At 49.5% G+C, this 19,551-nt stretch overlaps 10 protein-coding genes across 10 annotated transcripts; 4 read left to right on the plus strand and 6 right to left on the minus strand.

Moving 5' to 3' along the window:
• Positions 1–445: 445 nt before the first annotated feature.
• On the plus strand, positions 446–1,856 carry N7447_002095 (indoleamine 2,3-dioxygenase; the record flags this gene model as incomplete). The annotated part of the gene is made up of 3 exons (XM_057226371.1): positions 446–742; positions 801–1,415; positions 1,494–1,856. 3 exons carry the CDS (start codon positions 446–448, stop codon positions 1,854–1,856), a joined length of 1,275 nt encoding a protein of 424 aa, XP_057090387.1.
• Positions 1,857–2,531: 675 nt separating this feature from the next.
• yaf9 (YEATS domain-containing protein YAF9) lies at positions 2,532–3,381 on the minus strand (the record flags this gene model as incomplete). Its single annotated transcript, XM_057226372.1, has 3 exons — positions 2,532–3,220; positions 3,274–3,298; positions 3,349–3,381. 3 exons carry the CDS (start codon positions 3,379–3,381, stop codon positions 2,532–2,534), a joined length of 747 nt encoding a protein of 248 aa, XP_057090388.1.
• Positions 3,382–3,833: 452 nt separating this feature from the next.
• Positions 3,834–4,733, plus strand: horA (ubiquinone biosynthesis protein COQ11; the record flags this gene model as incomplete). Its single annotated transcript, XM_057226373.1, has 3 exons — positions 3,834–3,871; positions 3,917–4,257; positions 4,312–4,733. The coding sequence occupies 3 exons, from the start codon at positions 3,834–3,836 to the stop codon at positions 4,731–4,733; spliced, it is 801 nt and encodes a 266-aa protein (XP_057090389.1).
• Positions 4,734–4,893: 160 nt separating this feature from the next.
• On the minus strand, positions 4,894–5,923 carry N7447_002098 (pre-mRNA-splicing factor SYF2; the record flags this gene model as incomplete). Its single annotated transcript, XM_057226374.1, has 3 exons — positions 4,894–4,941; positions 4,996–5,634; positions 5,717–5,923. The coding sequence occupies 3 exons, from the start codon at positions 5,921–5,923 to the stop codon at positions 4,894–4,896; spliced, it is 894 nt and encodes a 297-aa protein (XP_057090390.1).
• A 242-nt stretch (positions 5,924–6,165) lies between these two features.
• N7447_002099 (uncharacterized protein) lies at positions 6,166–8,130 on the plus strand (the record flags this gene model as incomplete). The annotated part of the gene is made up of 1 exon (XM_057226375.1): positions 6,166–8,130. The coding sequence occupies one exon, from the start codon at positions 6,166–6,168 to the stop codon at positions 8,128–8,130; it is 1,965 nt and encodes a 654-aa protein (XP_057090391.1).
• A 2,468-nt stretch (positions 8,131–10,598) lies between these two features.
• Positions 10,599–11,564, plus strand: N7447_002100 (velvet factor family protein; the record flags this gene model as incomplete). Its single annotated transcript, XM_057226376.1, has 1 exon — positions 10,599–11,564. The coding sequence occupies one exon, from the start codon at positions 10,599–10,601 to the stop codon at positions 11,562–11,564; it is 966 nt and encodes a 321-aa protein (XP_057090392.1).
• Positions 11,565–11,969: 405 nt separating this feature from the next.
• Positions 11,970–13,535, minus strand: N7447_002101 (uncharacterized protein; the record flags this gene model as incomplete). Its single annotated transcript, XM_057226377.1, has 2 exons — positions 11,970–12,979; positions 13,058–13,535. The coding sequence occupies 2 exons, from the start codon at positions 13,533–13,535 to the stop codon at positions 11,970–11,972; spliced, it is 1,488 nt and encodes a 495-aa protein (XP_057090393.1).
• Positions 13,536–13,966: 431 nt separating this feature from the next.
• Positions 13,967–14,681, minus strand: N7447_002102 (mitochondrial 54S ribosomal protein bL12m; the record flags this gene model as incomplete). Its single annotated transcript, XM_057226378.1, has 2 exons — positions 13,967–14,296; positions 14,436–14,681. 2 exons carry the CDS (start codon positions 14,679–14,681, stop codon positions 13,967–13,969), a joined length of 576 nt encoding a protein of 191 aa, XP_057090394.1.
• Positions 14,682–15,106: 425 nt separating this feature from the next.
• Positions 15,107–17,012, minus strand: N7447_002103 (chaperonin-containing T-complex subunit CCT8; the record flags this gene model as incomplete). The annotated part of the gene is made up of 3 exons (XM_057226379.1): positions 15,107–16,392; positions 16,469–16,839; positions 16,954–17,012. 3 exons carry the CDS (start codon positions 17,010–17,012, stop codon positions 15,107–15,109), a joined length of 1,716 nt encoding a protein of 571 aa, XP_057090395.1.
• A 37-nt stretch (positions 17,013–17,049) lies between these two features.
• Positions 17,050–18,898, minus strand: N7447_002104 (M48 family metallopeptidase; the record flags this gene model as incomplete). Its single annotated transcript, XM_057226380.1, has 8 exons — positions 17,050–17,168; positions 17,413–17,471; positions 17,524–17,555; positions 17,604–17,667; positions 17,725–17,770; positions 17,829–17,853; positions 17,911–18,151; positions 18,228–18,898. The coding sequence occupies 8 exons, from the start codon at positions 18,896–18,898 to the stop codon at positions 17,050–17,052; spliced, it is 1,257 nt and encodes a 418-aa protein (XP_057090396.1).
• Between the last annotated feature and the right edge of the window lie 653 nt (positions 18,899–19,551).

The raw sequence follows: 19,551 nt of genomic DNA on the forward strand, positions 1-19,551 counted from the left end.
CCTACTATGTATCAGCAAAGCAATCAGCTTTGAGTAGTAACAGAACCAAGATTGTTTCAAGTCTCCAAGTCTCAATCACAATCTCAACCCTAGAAAGCACTTTCCTATCTGAATATTCTGGGAAAACTACATATTTTGCTTATCATCCAAGCGATTTTTATAAGTGTCGAACCAACGGAGTAGAAATAACCATACATTTGGATCAACCTCGCATATAAAGTTACTATAAAGCGGAAGACGGATATAGATCCGGACGGCTTCCGGGTTGTATAGATTCTTTGACTAAATGGCCCCGATACAAACCGATGCAGGGAGATATTGAAATAATGAGCATAAAGCACTAAACTTACTCTCTATAAGCCTAAAAGGCAGTCTTTCCCTTTTGTCATTGTTTATATACGCCAGGCGGTTCTCCTTTTCGAACACTCCTACATCATTATCCACCATGTTGCAATCAACAGATGCTGTTCTCAATGATCTTTTCGAAAGCTATGCCGAGCAAGGCTTTCTCCCAAATTCTCTTCCACTGGCCAGACTCTCAAATCCCTATTACGAGACTTGGGAGGAGATAGCCAGTCAACTCCCGAACCTCATCCAAACGAGCCAGATCCGTGACAAAATCGATCATATGCCCGTCTACACAACTGAACATCTTCAAACAGAACCAGAATGGCGACGTGCTTGTGTTATTATGGGATATTTTGCTCATGCTTATATTTGGGGAGGAGAGATCCCAAAAGATGTAAGCGTCCACTACCCTTTCCTTTCCGTTCAAAGATTCCCTGACATCCAGACAACAGAGACTTCCCCCTTCGGTCTCAAAGCCCTTCCTTGAAATATCAGCACACCTCGAACTCCCCGCCTGCGCCACCTACGCCGGCCTCACACTATGGAACTTCGTACCTTCCAACCCAGAAGCAAACATCACAGACCCGGACAACATCCACGTTCGGACCTCCTTCACTGGCACAAAAGACGAGGAATGGTTCATGGTGATCTCTGTGGCCGTTGAAGCCAAAGGCATCAAGCTCATCTCGCTGATGCGGGACGCTTTCAAGGCAGTTGCTGCCAACGATGTAGACCTGCTCACTGCGCTGTTGTGCAGGTTTGCCGACGGTTTATGCGACCTCACATTGACTCTGAAAAGGATGTACGAGCACAACAATCCGGCTGTCTTCTTTCACCAACTTCGGCCGTTCCTGGCTGGTAGCAAGAATATGGGCCATGCTGGTCTTCCCAATGGTGTGTACTACGATGTTGGTGATGGCAAAGGGGCGGAAAGACCAGAGAATTGGCTCCAGTTGAGTGGTGGAAGTAATGCACAAAGCTCGCTCATCCAGGCACTTGATATCTTCCTTGGCATTAAACACTCTGCGACGGATGGGAAGCAGGCTGGTGGCCCGAGTTTTATTCAGGTAAGAACATCACGGGATATTGGTCTTTAGAATCCCCGTCTCCACACATGTGTGAATAAGTATTAACACCAAAGGCAGCAAATGCGAGAATACATGCCGGGCCCACATAGGCGCTTCCTTGAAGATCTGTCTGCTCGATCTAATGTTCGTTCGTTCATACTGGACTCGCCGGCCCAATCGGTCAAGGATGCATACAACGCAGCTGTGAACGAGCTCAAGGCTTTCCGCGATACACACATCCAGATGGTCACTCGATACATTGTCATGGCGTCGAGACAGCCTAATCCAATTGAACAGGCAAAAGGCAGGATGAATCTAGCCACGGCTAGCTCTCAAATGAAGGAAACGGGTGCGAACACTAAGCTTGCCGGTACGGGTGGCACGGATTTGATACCCTTCCTGAAAAAGACCAGAGATACGGTTCAAGATGCGAAGTGCTAGGTGCTCAGATGGACGTGCGATGACTGAACGAAACTTGTGTGATATAGACTTGTCTTTTTGTATTGTAAATTGATATTTATTGGTTGCCACCAGTACTATGGTTCAAAATGACCTTCCTGAACAAAGAATCATATCACGAACTAGCATAGGATACGTCCCGAGATCTGGAGGTACATCAACAGAGATAGGACTGCATCCTTGTGGGATTTCTTCTTTCCTGGGTAGGTGGCAGGCCCCCGAGTTAACCTTGTTGCAAACTTGGTATGAACATGGTTTGAATGGGATCCCTGGTGAAACCCCAGGGCCCCCTGTAGCATGGTCTGCAATTTTCCACCTCGCGGTAACAAGAAAAAGTCCCCGTGAGTCCTAAGCACAACCTTGCCCTGACACAGATGTTCGATCCTGTTGGTCGTAGCTGGCATATAACGCAATAGTCGTGATGGATTGGGTGGAAACAGACAGGTTGGATCTTTTGGCCAGGCTATTACGGGAGGCGTATAAAACTTGAACTTCGACTGTTCAGGGCAGTAGAGCCACTCAGATCCCAGAACTGAGGAACCTTTGGACAGAGGTGATGAGGGTTGTTGGCCGGGTACATTACGACGGGGTGCTCAAAAGTCAACCAGACGGCGGCGATGGCTTAGGTTCTTAGCTTAAGAGAATCGCGCGACGCAATCACCGCTTCTTCGTGTTGTTGGGCACACCCTCACTCTCTCGCAACTCGGCCAGATACTTCTCCCTCTCGATCAGGCGCTCCTTCTCTTCCTTGATCATCTGCTCAACTGTCTGAGTGGCCTCGGCCATGCGATCAAGCTCTTTTCTCTCGGTCATCCGACTGTATGGATTCCCGGGGGCGTCATTCATGGGAATATCCGCCGTCCTGCCCTGTCCAATCTGCTTGGTGTTCTTTCCCTTGCTCTTGCCAGGCTGGCCACCAGCAAAGCCTCCGGTGAGGATCTCGTAGAACGGCTCAACGGGCTCATTAAAGATGATCTCTTCATAGTTCTGGCTGATCACAGTTTCCCGGCGTTCTTTCATCCCTTCCGCATCTGGGCCGTAAGGATGTAACTTCAGACTATGCCACAGGGTCTGGGGCTTCTCATTTGATTCGGGAACAAAGTAGAGCTTGATCTGAATTTCAAATTCACCCCAGCCAGTTTCGGAAACTTCGAAAGGCGGCTGCTCGATAGAGCGCACATTGTGGGCGTATGTCTCATGGAGCTTGAATTGGACTTTCTTTAGCCAGTAGGAGATGTCCTCGCCGTTGATGCCCTTGACGAATATCTCCCACCTATGAGTGTGGTCTGGAGGACAGTTTGGAGGTTTGTTGTCGGGATCGAAGGGGTGCGCTATACTGCCAAACACTGTGTTTATTAGTTTGTGACTATTGGTGATAATGCACCCTTTGCGGACATACCAAATGGTCGGAACACCGAGACGCCCTGCGAGTACGTTAGTGTGATTTCTGGATTTCCTAGGGTTTGAAGCTTACCCTGACGCGCTTGTTTCCCGTTGCAGATGGCATCTTGTAGGTTGACTGTAGATTGTCGAACCAGATGGGAACGGATTGTCCAGAACAAGGGCGCAAGAAAGTCGCGGAATAATGATAATCCGTCGGTGGCCCGACAAGATGGCAAACGATACCGAATGACGCTAATTTCAAAGTCGTGTAAGAGACAATTACTTTGAACTATTTAACTGTTCTGATTATTGGGGAGCTTGATATTGAATTCCTAGGCTCGGCTCTAAAGTCTCAATTGCTAAATAGCCTGGACTAGTGTTCCGATACTTTAGTGATATCATTCCCCGGAGCTATTCCAAAGCTACAACTACAGCATGCAGGCCAAAAGACTAGTCGTCGCTGGAGGCAGCGGATTTTTAGGTTTGTTATACTCATCCAGTACAAACTATCAATGTTATTTTTTTCTGACTAGCTCTTCTAGGATCCAGAATCTGTAAAGCCGCAACAGCAAGGGGATGGACGGTTACATCATTGAGGTAGCTTTCACGCCTATGTATGAATGGATCTACAAAAGAGCGCAATACTGATCTCAGTCTAGCCGATCTGGTGAACCCCGGTGGGAGACAGTCACCGATTCTCGGGAACGACCCAGCTGGGCAGGCTCCGTGGAATGGGCCAAGGCCGATATCCTCAAGCCAGAGAGCTACAAGTCACATTTGAATGGTGCTTCTGCTGTTGTCCACACAATGGGCATTCTCTTGGAAGCCGATTACAAGGGCGTTGTGCAAGGGAGAGAGCCAATCTTCAGCGGCCTTCAACGAGCCTTCAGTACATCTAAGCTTGGGAGCCAGAACCCTCTAACTAGACAAGCGGGCGAGGCTTTGGAGCCAAAGGAGAAAGATGGGCAGTTGACCTATGAACTGATGAATCGAGATTCGGGTACGTACAAGAGTTCTAAAGTCCGTTTCGAAAGCTGACACATGTGTGATTTAGCAATTGCACTAGCCCAAGAGTCCACCAATGAGCATGTTCCGGCCTTCGTTTATATCTCTGCGGCGGCCGGGGCACCGCTTCTGCCGGCTAGGTACATCAGTACTAAAAGGGAAGCAGAGGCTACTATCACATCCACCCTCCCGAACCTACGAAGCATCTTCATACGCCCGGGCTTCATGTACGACTCGAGTCGGAAGTTCACGCTGCCAATTGCAATGGGTGGCTTTGTTGCCTCGGAGTTCAACACATTCCTCGGGAATAAACTTGGCTTCCTCGGGTCTATGGCCGAAAAGCCCCTCAAAGTCGATGTTGTGAGCGAAGCAGTGGTCGAAGCATTGGAGGATGAGTCCACCAAGGGTGCAGTCGGAACAAAACAGATTGAGGCACTTGCAACAAAAGCCTGGCGAAAGACGATGCTTTAGGTTTGCTGGCTGATCAAGTGACTTGTATGTTTGTATAACAATGTTTTTTTTCGCAGAGGGGAAAACGCGTGGAATCTCTGCTGGTTGATTGATGCTTTGTCCCAAGTACAGCTCGGAACTTCCACCCATGTAAAATATTGCAATCAATTTCACATTTAAATTAGATCATGGTGCCACGTTCGAAGCTGTCCCGAATTTCGGTGGTGTACTAGAAAACTATTAGCGAAACGACCACACGAATACCGATCAATGGGACACTGACCTTGTTGTAGAAGCGAGCGAGTTTCTGGTTGAACTGCCTGTTCTTCTCGTTGATGTATGTCACATCCGCATCATCATCGCCACCACGGCGCTCCTTGCGTTTCTTCAGGCGCACCTCCTCTGCCTTCTGGATATCGTTGACCAGTCTGTCAACAGCGGCTCGATCAGGTTTGCTGTCCGTAAAGCTAGTCGAGTCTGCAGTGGAATAAAAGCTACCGTTCTTATCGATTGCAATCATTTCGCCGTCCTCGGTCTCCACAATCTCGAGGTCGCCGTTGGCCGCGGCTCTCTCGATCGCAGCAAGCTTGTCTTTTTCGTAAGATTCCAAGTTCGGGGCCATTTCTCTCAGCTGTCTCTTGTAAATCTTCCGAGCATCTTGGGTGTAGTCCTGGAAAGCCACGTCATCTCGGTGACGTTGCTTCTTCTCCATGCGCCTATCCCACTTCTCCGATTCTTCGACTGTCCAGTCCCATGCGCGCTTACGTTCAAAGTCTTCTCCGTCGGCTTCCGTGTCCGCTTTGAGGAGGTTGTGGGAGGCGAATGCATGCTTGCGGGACAATGTATTTAGCAGGGCGGGGTCGGTGGTCAGACGCTGGGATTCGGCTGCAGTCTCTTTTAAATTCCGCTCCGTTGCAGATTTCTATATGATGTGTTAGCTATGTGATGGGGTTGAACTGGCCGAACCTATTGATCCGCGTAAGTCATGTTCGAGGACCACTTACAGCTCGAGCCTGCAGGGCTTTAAACCTATTCATTCTCTCACGCGCTTTGGATGCACCGTCATCCTTCCTATCATCTTGCTGTGTTTCGGCCTTGTTTTCGGAAGTTGCGACAGGCGATTCGCTCTTGGTCTCGGTCGGTTGCTCAATGGACTGTTCTTGGCTCGCCTCGTCCTTTGCGGATTTATCCGCATTTCTGGTCCGAACCATAATTTCCTTGGGTTAATCAATAGATCAACTGCAGCTATGAATAGAAAGCGGTAGCTGTTTTGTTGGCAGCCAGGTTGATGAGAAAAGGAAGCTGGTTGAAGATGAAATAAAAGCGCGAATGTGGTCCAATACCGCTTTTCTCACCGCCATTATTCTGCTGATCAAACCCCAGACTTAGCCCCCTTATCGGCCCGTGTTTATCTTCTCCACATCTTCTCATCAGCTTGCTCTAGTTCCAAGACATGGGACGACCACACACTCGGTTGCTTCGGCTGCAACTAAGACGACGGTTTACAACTGGAGCTGTGTTTACACAGCAGTCGGTGCGCAGCCTCTATCCCGCAAAAACGAAAATACTACCCCATGACCCATCACCATCTGAACTGCTTCGATTCGCCCTGAGGGATTCAACTGAGCCAATTCATGACTCAAATGCTAATGACATCTTATCTGGGTATCTCCGTGAACTCTTTGTCCCCCAGTGGAACTTTAACACCCCACCTCCCCCGCTGTGGACCTCCCTCAAAGGGCTTACCTCGCGGAACCAAGAGCTATTGGAGGCCATCAATAGCGAGATCACCGATATCTCATCCTTGCGGAGTTTAATTGAGAGATATGTCAACGACAGATACGGAGCAGAGCTTTTGCAAGACTGTAATTGTTTGCCACTAAAACACGCTTTGCAAAGCTGTCAACGGAAAAATACATTGGCAGAAATACTGTCAGTGCTAAGTGACTTGTGTGCAAGACTAAGGCGTCTCCAGCTTCCTATCCAGCCTGAGATGTACTCTATAGCGTTATCTTTTGCATCTCTTGATCTTTCGGCTTCATATCTGAAGCACTTCTTGGGTGGCCACCACCACATGGGCTTTCCACCCCTAGGTCTCGAGGATAGTTTGCGAATAGTCCAAAATTGCTCTAAAGCACTTGACTGTAAAGCTTTTGAGGATCCATACTACGACCCCAGTCCCATCCTTTCTGGGGACACAGGAGAAGGAGAACTCGTGTCCCAAAATCACAATTTGCATGATATCTTGTTCTGGGCGCAATCCGCTGATCAGAATGGCAAACGATTCGATTTCGGAACCAACGCCCAGGAGTATATGTGTCTACTTGCTAGGCTTGGGAATGATGAGATGCTTCACAGGTACTGGTCTCATTTCTTGAAGGGCATTCAACCTAAAAACTCTCAAAGCTGCATCGCTGCCTATCAGGTAGTACTGGCTCTAGTCCAAAATATTCGGTCCCAAACAGCAGTGAGATGGTTGGAGGATATCTCTCAACAATGTGGAGATAACCTGCCATTCATTGCGAAGTTCCCAAATCTTGGACTCCTCATTAGTGACCCGATTGTGGGTGAGGCACTACCTGACCTAGTAAGGGGAGAGGACTACCTTGAGCTACTCGAAGTTTGTCTTGATGACATGGATCAGAGGATGGGTGTTCAATGGAGCCCCGAGGGTCAAAGCCATTTCAGTTCCGCCTTAGACCCGTCCGAATATATCTGGGAAGCATTTGAGGACCAAAATTTGCCCAAAATGGGTACCAAAACCACTGGCTCTGATCATAGAGGACAGTTGTACGCAGAGCTTCGCGTTCATGGCTGCTCTAAGTCTCCGGCTGCACTGAGCAGGATCACGGATCTGTTGAATGACCACGACGGACAGTCTCAAACGATTGTCACTCGGCTCGATTATAAATCGGCACGTCTTGACGAAGTTCGCTCGAAGTTCGAATTGCTCGAGTTCCGATGGGTACCAGCACACTCACCGATAGAATTTTCTAACTCTCAAATTCCGGCGCTGCGTGATTCCTCAGAGCCTATGAGCCCGTCTACCCTAGGCCTTATTCGGGCTCGTTTGATCATTCATGGAGTTCCTCAAATGGGGATCAACAACTTACATCTGATGCAACTTGGCTGCATGGATGTGCGGTATGGTCCGGATCAACCATGGGAGTCATCAGGATATATTGTGGTATGGGACCGTCATTTTGGGCAACTCCTCGGGCTTTACGTTGGGCAGAACACCGGGGTCATTGACTGTGGGCCAGCGCCTTCGGATGGCCCTCTTGGTGCCTTGATGCATCTCACGATTTCAACCAATGACGAGCGAACAATTTATCCTAGTGGCATACGCCCTCATTCTCGAAACTGCTGGGGACCTTACTATCTGGATGTAGATCCAAGTGCAGATCTAGAGTATTGAATGGTGTGAAATACCCATGAAATCATGAATTCATGAAAATGTCACTTGGAGAGAGGAAGGATGCTGATATAGACTGAGCGGTGATGTGCTTCGGCAGACTCTAGATGTACAATGTAGTCGGTCGTTTCCTTTTCGGCTACTTTTCCATCTCCAATACTACTTTATTCTCAGTCCGTATGTGAGAGCTTTACGATATTCTATTTTATCTCGAATCCAACGGGGATGTCCCCATCAATCTACGCCTACCAATCAGCAAGTTTGATCAAACCCCCAAGGCAGCTGACTTGGATCCTGATTCCAGCTCCGCTCTCGGTGTTGGCGATGTCATCAAGTGACCCGCACTGAGATATATTTTCGTTTTCCACAAAATGGGGAGTCAAGCCACCCACGCCATTTGCCATCAGGATCGTCGGTAAGGATAAGGAACGCCACCCATTTGATATCGAAGCCTTTGTGGTCATATGCATGGCTAAGCATGCCTAACTGATACGACGATGAGCACATGGAGATCTGGATTATACTGCAGCACACAGCAACCCGCAGCTCCACAAGGCTCTCGGGGCAATCATCTTGCTATTGGGAACTAGGGGATCTACAATGAACAACGCAACCACACTTCTGATACGGAGTAGTGCATACCGAAAAACTTTTGACTGTGGGTTCTCATCCTATATCATAATTCGATTCTCACCACTGAGGTCATTGTGATCTGCGTCTCTAAAGTCGCAGAACTAGCGGGCTTGCGAAATCCGAATCTCTTCCGAGGTTTAGAGCTCAAACGGTGGACTCCACTCCATCTACATTTTCAGGAATAATTCTACTCTCGTTATTGGACAGGCTAAATTCCTCCCATATTAGGTCTCACCCTTCAAAATAGCAGGATCGGCAAAACATATGTACGGAGCATTCTTCCAGAAAGCGATAGATCTCCGGACCCGTTTGCGCCCTTTGCTAAAATAGCTTCGATTTGACCCCTAGATTGTTCAAAGTTCATATGCTAAGCATTGAATCCCTATTGAAAAATATTCGATATCAAATCCTTTGTCTAGCGGATATCTGACTTTTCTCAAGATATATCCTGCCTGGTTCGCAAAAAGGCACGCTTATTTTATTTGGCCCCATGCGCAGTGTCCTGATAGGTCAAAAACAGACCCATACGGAAATACTTCAAAACCTAGCAAAAGCTTCCCAGTGCAGTTCCACAATGGGCTTCCACTCATATTCGATTATTTGACCGTCTTTCGAGGGATCAGAGATGTCAGGAACAAAGTCCCCCCTTTCAAACAAGGCACAGCCCCCAATGTCCAGCATCCACTGGTCTTCTCCCTTCTCGTGGCAAAACCCGCTCGGCCCGTTCCCCGGCTCTTCCCTTTCTCGTTCATCGGTGGATACGCCAATCGTACGGATTTCTACTGAAAAGGATATTGTTGATGCCGTTCCCACTCGTTCCCTGTCATATTCCCAGCTCTCAGATGATTGGATGGAGGGGGAAACCGGACAGGGGTGTTTTGCATTTTGCTGTGAGGGTTTTTTTTTTTTTTTTTTTTTTTTTCCTTTTTCCCCGGTTCCTGAGCAAAATTGGCGAAATCCCTCCGAGGGGAAGTATAGCTATTTCACAGGATCATACCGAAGTGGTGTGATGAGGTGTTGCTGTTGACTTCACATGATTATCAGATGCCTTCATTGAGATATGCATTCTTGCTGTGTTCTTCTCTTTCCCATTCCCTATATAATCCTTGGACCTTCCTGATCGTGACTATCTGACCGCTGCATTGGTATTCAATGTCTTATCTGAAACCGACCGGAATACGGCATCTAAAATATAACTGCGCTTGTGCCAGTCTCCGAATATATGTCGAGGCCACCGCCACAACAATGTGGGAATTCCACACCGGAATGGCCATATATTGATTCGGTCCCCCGCACCCAACACCGGGGCCCGATACCTATGCCATATCCATACCGACATGAGCCTCGACAGGTCCTACCTCAGACAGGTTATGAGCACCCCATGCTCGGAGCACCCCTTGCTTCGAGGATTCCCGCCTTGGTCACTCCCGAGAGAAGTACAGATCCCCGATATAGGCTCTCGTCCGACAATGCCTACATGAATACACAACCTGTGCCACAAGCGCTGCCGCTGCGATCCTATCAACCGGGAAGCGCTGATTCCCGTACCCCATACGAAGAGAGAACATACCCAACTTCGAGCCATGCCCGTGACTATGATAGTCATCGGAGCTGGACATACGACGTGGAGTCCCAGTAAAGTCCCTCTTTTTTCGTTTCTGTCGATTGAACCTCTATCTGTCAGTCGCCCGTTCTGATGCGATGTCTTTGGCTGGAGATTTCGAACACAATCCCTCTCATGTCACATCTGCCCTAGGTTACACGACGCAGGGAGACATTTGAACAAGATCACATTCTGACCACGAAATCTATATAGACACAGCAGCAATTCCACAGCCATGCCCAGCCCAGTCTGGTCGGACAAAAGTGCTGCCACCCACGCCTTCAACCCTATCCTAACCAGCACTCACCGAGACCCGAAACCATCCCGAAACGCGAACTACAGAATGCCACACGGCTTCGACAAGCTCCTCCACCACGATCCAGAGCCAGAATCACCCCCTCCACCACCCAGACGACCATCTACCCAATCCCGATACCATCTACATATCCGACAACAGCCCATCGCCGCACGAGCCTGCGGTGCCGGCGACAGAGACCGCCGCCCCGTCGACCCACCCCCAATCGTGCAGATCCTCCTGACCGATTTCGACTCCAACTCACAAGAAGACCGAGATATCCTCCAAGACCCCCGCTTTACAGTGGGCTGTCTATTATTCCCCGTCTCGCCCTCTTTACTATGGGCTGAGCCAACAGACACACATGCGCGCGAGCGCGAGTGCGAGCTGGACCAAGATCAAGACCGGGACTGGAATCGCGATAGAGAAAGAGAAACAGACGGCATCGCCCGTACAGACGATAACTTTTCAACCCCATTACTATCCGGCAAAGCCTTCATGTCCCCCTTCTACGTCGACGCCGACCCGGACCCCAACTCCGCACCTGCACACCCATCCTCCATAACCGATCCCAATCTCTCCAACCCCCTGCACAACGTCTACACCCACGCCGCCTCGTGCCTTCACCAACCAGCTACCTTTTTCATATTTGTGGATCTTTCGATCCGCTCGGCGGGCCTATATAGGCTCCAGTTCCGATTGATGAATTGGGGCTCTGTTGAGGATACGGGGCAGTCGATGCCGATTCTTGCGGAGGCGTGGTCCGATCCATTCCGTGTGTATCCTGCCAAGGATTTTCCTGGCATGAAGGATTCGTCGATTCTTGCGGAGGGGTTGAAGGAGCTTGGGTTTGTGGAGTTGAAGACGAGGGGGCATGGGAAGGGGAAGGGGAAGAAGAGGCGATGATTGGGATTCTTGTGGTTTTTTAGAGGATTCTTTTCTCTTCTGTTGTGTTGATATTATCAGCCTTCGAATCTCTTGGTTGTTGGTTTGGAGTCTGTGAATGGCTTTGTCTCTCAGGTTTGGCATGAGGAAAGGAAAATTGGATTCGGTAATGAAACAGGGATGGTGTTTGATTCTTTTTCTTCAATCATACCGACAGTTTTAATATTTTGCTTTCTCTTTTTTTTTTGTGTCAGTTCGGCATAGAATATGAGGCGAGATGAGACATGAATGCTTGGGAGCAGGGAACATATAGAAGAAAAAGTATCAAGGCCCCCAAATGATACATTGCTAGGACACATAGTTGGTATACAGGCAAAAAAAAAGCATGTACAGGAGAGATATAAATACAACAGCTTTAACCCATTTTTAAGTAATCCTCAAGAGCTTAGGAGGCAGACCAGGGTTGAATGTCCGATCTTCCCATTTATCCCTCATCTCCACCAAGCTTTTCCTCGACAACGAGGCTGGAAGACCTAACTTAGCAGTAAGCTTGTATATCTCACGGCTCTTCTTCATATTGCCATCCTCGCGGAAGAGCATGGCCAGAATATACCCAGCCTCACTGTTTCCCTTATCAAAAGCAAGCTCGTACCAGTCCATCGCGAGCATGCGGTATGTCTTGCGATCCATAGGTTGGTTGAACTTTGTATAAACCCAGTTTGCTATAGGCTCGAAGGGTCTCAGCCAGGCGCTGCGTGTGGCATTGGCCTCTTCCCTCGCCTTGGCGCTTCTCTCTGCTTCGGTGGTAAATTCGCCTTGAGAGATACGGTAATAGAGATTGGCAAGGTAAAAGCAGGCTGGAGTGTGTCCCGATAATGCAGCGGCGGCCACGTACGTCTCGTACGTCTCGTATTTGTCGGGAGCATCCGTTTCCAACACGGTGACAGCGTAGTCAGTCATGGCGACAGGGTCGTGGAACTCCAGGGCGGCTCGGCGCGTGACACTCTGGATACCCTCAAGCCCCTGTTCCTGCTCAACGGCAACAGCGTACATCCGCCAGGGCGAATCAAAGCTATCCACTAACATTATATCCTCCCAGTGGGGAGGGCGTCTGCTAGTGGGTTGCAGATATGGTAGAATCTTCTGCTCCAGAAGCCGGGCGGCTTGTGTTTTTTCACCGCGCCAGATGAGCAGTTTGGCATATAGCATAATCGCATGAGGGAATTCGTCTTTGAGAGCCAAATCTCTGACGCGCGCTATATACTCGTTGTCCCGGTAAATATCCACATTTTTCGTATCTATATACCGGCGCACGAGGTCGACCACGGCTCGGCGCGAATTTGCTTTTGCGCAACCGGTCAACGTCCATTGATAAATGTAGCGGCCCGTTTGAAGTTCTCCAAGAACGAGCGAGATTCGATAAACGGCGTCGACATCTTTAACAAAATGTATTAGTATCACGAAGTCCAATTCGTAGCCCTTCACTATATACTAATTTGAAACTTAAAACTTACCTACTGAGATACTCCGAACAAGGCTTGCGGAAGGGAGCTGCGAGTGAGATAGCCTAATCAACTGTTCGCCCACGGACGCGAACGTCGCCAGATTGACACCTGGCGGCATGACGTGACTCAAACGCTCATACAATTGGCGTGTGAATTGCTTAAACTCAGCCACTGTTGGTTCAACATGGGCACTACAATAAGCATTCCAAAACCCGTCACGATCCAATTTCAATCCACCGGGGCCTTCGAAGACATGCTCGGAGTTCCCATTCCTCAGCTGTCTCCGAACGGATGGAGCTTTGCGAGAAGGCCTGATAGCTGATCGAGTTTGGGTGGTATGAAAGGGCCGTTTCAATGTAGTTGTGTTGCTATTGGTGGCAGCTCGAGCGGTGCAAGCTTGCGCGCCGTGACGCAAGGTGCGGGCTTGGGGGGAGAGAGCTTGATGTAATTGACGCCATTGTAACGGCAAAATCAATGGTTTGGCCATTGAAAATAGTGCGAATGGGAAATGGCGGAGGGGGGGTGAGGGGGGTAGGTTTTCTCTGGTTGAAGTTCTGGAGATCGGGAACTTCACCGCGAAGCTACTCCGACATTTAACATTTGTAGATATACCATCAACTTAACTAAGCAGTAGTATTTAAAAGATATTTACAGATTTAGGAAGCAATAGAATAGCATCGATATGCTAAATGCATCAATTAACCAAACGAGCCCTCTGTACCAGACGGTCCCAGAACACAATGCGTATAATGTACATTTTGCCTTGATCTGCCAGGCCAAACAAAATAAATGCTCAACAAGATCTCTCAGCAAGAACCCAAAGAGAAAAAAAAGAGAGAGGAAAAAGACCCAAGACAACATCTTCCCCGACTCTCTTCCCAATCTATCCTCTCCCTGTGCTTAAATAATAGACAGCTTTTACTCCATAGTCGCCTTGGCACCGAGGGCCTTGAAGGTCTCGATGAGCTTCTCCGCCTCCTCCTTGGGCACAGACTCCTTCAGAATCTTAGGTGCGGACTCGACGAACTTCTTGCTGTCCACCAGCGATAGGCCGAGCATGGTCTTGATCTCCTTGATGACCTTGGGCTTGGAGGTAGGCTCGAAAGACTCGAGCTTCAGGTTGAAGAGCGTCTTCTCGGCAGCGGCGGGAGCGGCCTCCTCCTCCTCAACGGCAGCAGCCGCACCGGGGGCACCACCGGCAGCCATGGCGAAGCCGCCAACGGGAAGGTCGGGGATGTTCAGGCGGGTCTGTGTAAACATTTTGATTAGCAATGGTTCGTATAAATACCTCAATTGAGTAGAGTGACGATGTATATAAAGAAATATATGCAAGGACGCATTGTTCTGTTTGGAAATTCATCAATTATGTGTAGATTGTCAAACCCACCTTCAAGCTAGACACCAGGTCGGCAGTCTCGAGCAGCGTCAATGTGCTGATCTGGTCGACAATCTGGGAGATCTTGGGGTTGGTAGCAGCAGCAGGGGCTGCCTGGGTGGATTCGCATCGCCGGCTGCTGGGTGTGCGACGGGCTGTGAGGTATGTAGCGGAGGTCGCGATGCGCAGGGAGGACGGGCGGACGGAGCCGGAGAGTTGTCTGGCGCAGCGGGCTGCGGCCTGGGTGGAGAAAGACATGGCGGAGGTGAGAAAGAGGCGGGAAGCTCGTGAGAAAGGGAAATTAGAGGAAAGTGGTGGGGATTGGAATCGCGGCTCGTTGATATCAAGACCGAAAGGAAACACTCGAGGAAAATCTGGGAGTGGCACGTGATTTTTAATGCCTCAGGCATCATTCACTATCTAACTAGTTATCAGGCAAACACGGCCGAAACACCCAACATAAGACTGAATTCAGATATCCTTGTGAATCTTTAAATTTTGAAGGATGTTTGTAATATGTGTAGAAGAAGAGAGCAACGTTGAAAGAAAAAAAAAAGTACTGGAAGAGAAAGGTAGTCCAATTTACAATGGTTCTCAAAAAGCATATCATCGTACGAAGATCTATCAGGCCTCATATTATCAAACAGCATCCAGACCCTCATTGCTCCTTTTTTTTAAAAAATCTAGTCCTGGTCCCAATCACCTCCACCCTGCGGTGGCTTGGGGCCTCCCGCCTGTCTCGAAACAATGATCTGGTCGACGCTCAGCACCGTCCGGGCAGACTCACTGGCGAGACGGATAGCAGACATCTTTGTGGCCATAAGATCTAGAATACCCTCCTCGACAGTGTCCAGGGTGCCGTCGGAGTCGCCAATTTCAAGATCCACACCTGTAGTCCAGTATGGTTCCTCCTCTTCAGACGAGCTGCCCTCCTCCTCATCCTCCTCGGAAGATGACTCGCCAGCAGCAGTGGTGCGGTGGTGTGCGGTGTACAGACGCGAGAGGACCTCGGTGGCATCGAGACCGGCAGACTCGGCGAGTGTGCGGGGGACGACCTCGAAGGCCTCGGCGAACTTGCGGATGGCGTACTGGGGCAGACCGGGGGTTCGGTCAGCGAAGTTGGAGATGCGCTCAACGAGCTGGATCTCAGTGGCACCGGCACCGGGTACGAGACGGGGGTCCTTGGTGATGGCCTTGACGACGTTGACGCCATCGTCGATGGCACGCTCAACATCCTCCAGGTGGTTCTGGGTGGCACCGCGCAGGACAATGGTTGCTGTACGGGTGATGGCGTTTGCATCCTCCTGGCGGAACACGGTCACTCGGTCACCGCCAATCTCGGTCGTCTCGACAATGTCGATCTGGCCCATCTCATCAGGCATGGGGGCACCCAGGCGAGCCAGAGGTGTGGCACCGACAACGCGGCACAAGCGGCGGAGCTCGAACTTAGACAAAATCTTAATGACGAGGATATTGAAACGGTTGAGGTAGTGCATGGCCAGGTCGCCAACAGTGGAGCCGGCAACGACCACACGGAGACCGGAGTCGTAGAGCTCCTTAATGGCAGTCTCCAGACGATCCTCCTCACCTGCGGTAAAGTCCATCATCTCCTTAGCGTTCTTGAGAAGAACTGTGCCCTTGGTCTCGGTCTGGCTGATATCGATGGGACAGCTGAAAACGCCGACCTTGGCCCTGCTGGCCTTCTTGATAGTTCCATCGGGCTCCCGGGGGAAGACCATACCCTTCACCACCTTCGACTGTTCCAAACTACCACCCATAATCTTAACGACCCGCACGTTGTCGACGTTGAAGTTAACGGGGTTCTTGGGCAACACAGCCAGAACCGCCTCCGCAACCAACGCAGCCAAAGTATCCTCCGTGCCGGACTGCTTTGAGGCCACCACTGTGCGGAGAGCCTTGCTCAATTCTGTTGCCGATCGCATATCCTGGAGTCTGTCGACCTCGAGCTCTAGACGGAATCAGAAACATTCCCTCGTTTGTATATCGACAAACCAATCATGGGAAGGGGGGGGGGGAGAACATACCCTCTAGAACTGACAAGGCAAAGTTCTGAGCCTTCTCGTATCCGGAAACAATATCACTCGTCTTGAGACCCATACGGATCAACTCCTCTGCCTTCTTCAACAATTCACCGGCCAGAACAATAACCAAGTTGGTGCCATCGCCCATCTCCGCATCCTGCTGCTGACTCGCCATAACAAGCAGCTTAGCAGCGGGGTGAACAACATCCAACTCACGAAGAATTGTGGCCGCGTCGGAGGTCAGAATCATCTTTTGCAGGTGGTTGATGACGATCTTGTTGCGGCCATAGGGGCCCAGGGAGGTCTGGACGGTGCCCGAGATAGCCTGGCAGGCTTCGATGTTACGGATAACGGCGCCATCTTCGGCATCGTGGCTATACAGTAGAAAAGACAGATCAGTCAATTGTTTCGCTTCTTTTTGGAGGGGTGCCAGATAAGGAGGTCCCTATTGCGGTGGGTTTTCGGGCTTCCCGACTTTTCGAACTCACCTCTGGTACCCGGGCTTGAAGAGCCCCGCCTGGGAGGGACCGGGAATTGATAGGGACATGATATTAGGTCGCGTCTAAGGGAGATGCGACTGGATATCAAATGGGTTGAATGTGAGGGAGTGGATGGAGCTGTTGTGCCAGGCAATTTTTGGAGCTGCGGTGGTGGGTTTGCTCGGTTTGCACGAGGGGGGAGCCCGCCAGTTGCTTGGCGTTCACTATAGATCAGCGACATTACAATCTCTAGTCCTTCATTTTATATTCCATGAAGTCTGTAATAGGAGATGGTTTCGTGTTTATTAATACATTGGCTAATGTTATTATACAGTTACCATCGATGCACTATTGATTTGGATGCTCTGTTGATCATCTCAAATATGAGACATGTGAATTATAAGCAGTTTGAAAACCAGGCACTAGAGAAGTTAGCAATTTAGTATATAGAAAGAAGAAGGTTCTTACTGTATCCTTTGACAGAGCTGCACCCATTCTCGTCGTATATTGCCTCGGCCTTGTCGAGCCTATTTAATTGAATTAGGAACAGATAAGTCAATGCAGGGTAAATGGTCATACCATCCTTGAATGGCTTCCATTCGGTTATAACTCTACTATAGGTTAGTCTCGGTCCCTCTATAAATTTCCTCCAAGCCTACCGATGGGTGGGTGGACATGAATTGCGGAGGAGCCTCTTTCTCCTGTTCATACATGCGACCCCATCTAGCAATCATCAGCAAAGCCCAAGACGCCGACACACACAATGTCAGATAGACTTACAGTTTGACGGCAGCCTCGGGGTTGAAACAGGCTTTGGACATCATCACTGGCCACAATAGTTAGCACATAATCGCAAGTTGGTCTTTAACTTCAAGGGTTCATACTTAGTCCGATCTTGTCTGCTTCAGCCTGTAGATAGAAATTAGCCAAGTGACCTTATGGTAAAAAATAAAAGACCAATCATACCTCTTGCGTTCTCGAGTTCGGCAAGCTATACATAAGATTCAATAGGAAAGAAGAAAACTGCCCGGAGACATCGAACAAGAAAGAGATAGCGAATACAGCTCCCAGCGTAATGAAACTGGTGCTCATACGCTCTGCAGGATGATGAGCCACAACATGGGCAATCTCATGTCCCAGCACAGCAGCCAAGCCATCCTCGTCTTTGCAAACGGGCAAGATACCCGTGTAGACAAATACCTTTCCCCTAAGCAAAGCAATGTCAGCAATGTCCATAACTATGGAACCCAAACCCCCAAACCCGCAAACCCAGTAAAACCTACCCAGGAAGCACAAAAGCATTAAGCATTCCATCATCCTTTATAACATGAACCTTCCAGTCGGCGCCCTCGATAGGCGCCTGCGGGACCAACCGTTGCAGCACACCATCCACCATACGAGTAAGAGGATGGTTATGGGGTAGGACCTTGCCACGCTCGGCAATGAGGACCTCGCGGTAACTTTCTTCGCCCATTTTTAGCTCCTGGTGGCGAGAGACACAGTTGAACCGTCGTCGACCGGTCATCTCCACTATCTCCGTGTTGTATAGATAAAGTCCGGATATCCCCACGCCAATCGCAACAAAGTGGTGCGGTTTTGCATTCTGCACTAAGCGGTAAATGATAGGTCGGCGGGCTCTGCCTTGGAATCGGTTGTATTGGTTCTGCCTTTGTTGGTAGGGGGATTGGTGGCTTGAGAAAAACGTCCGCCGGTTTCTTGGGGAAGGTGTGTGAAACGAGAGTTGTGATTGGGCTTGGGGTTGTCGTAGGGGCGCAATCTGAGAGCGCAGAGAGGTAGCCCAACGAGTAAAGAATTGAGATCCTGAGGCATTGTATGAGCGCGACGTTTGAGCTGCTAGTGAGGCGGCCTTGAGGTGGATGGATGGTTTCGGCGATAAGAAAGGGTATGAGGATGCGCATGCGCGGAAAGCGCGCGCCATAGATTGACGGAGCATGGATGAAAGCTGCGTAGCTCTTTATGCTAAGGTATGCAAAGGTTGACAAGAGAGTTTAAGAATTTGCGGTCTAGTTGAACCAGACCCGGGGGAAAGTTGCAAGTTCAAGATTCTAAGCCGATAAGCAGCCACGTTCCCCCGTCGTGACAGCCTACAATATAAGAGCAACGTCATGCCTCCAAATTCCCCACTCTACCGCCTGTGAGTAGCTCCTACTTTCTTGTTCGAATTAAGCCATCTCTTGAACATGTTCCTCTGGAAGTGGTCGATCCCGATATTTGACAGCAAAAGAACAGTTACAACGAAAGTGTATACTAATCCAACACTAATTGGCTCAGATAAACTATGCAAGGCTGGATGTGTAGAAAAAATAAAAGCAAGTCAGGTAAATCGTCATATGTTCAAAGTAAAAAAACAACAGAACCCCATCCCACCCGCGCACCATAGCCGAGACCGTCAGAGCAATTACATAGAAACAGAGATGTTATGTCCAAATACGGCATAAATCCAACTAGAGCGGAAACACATCAAGAACAGAGCCCCTGGTATCATGTTGCGTAGTCATGGGAACAAAGTGGTATCATAGGGATGGCAAAAGAAATCGCAAAGGGGAAAAAGAAAAAGGGGAAATAACACGTCGACTCGGTATGTAA

This window comes from Penicillium robsamsonii (assembly GCF_028829455.1).
Source record: "Penicillium robsamsonii strain IBT 29466 chromosome Unknown utg000001l_segment0_segment0, whole genome shotgun sequence".
Lineage (NCBI taxonomy): Eukaryota > Fungi > Ascomycota > Eurotiomycetes > Eurotiales > Aspergillaceae > Penicillium > Penicillium robsamsonii.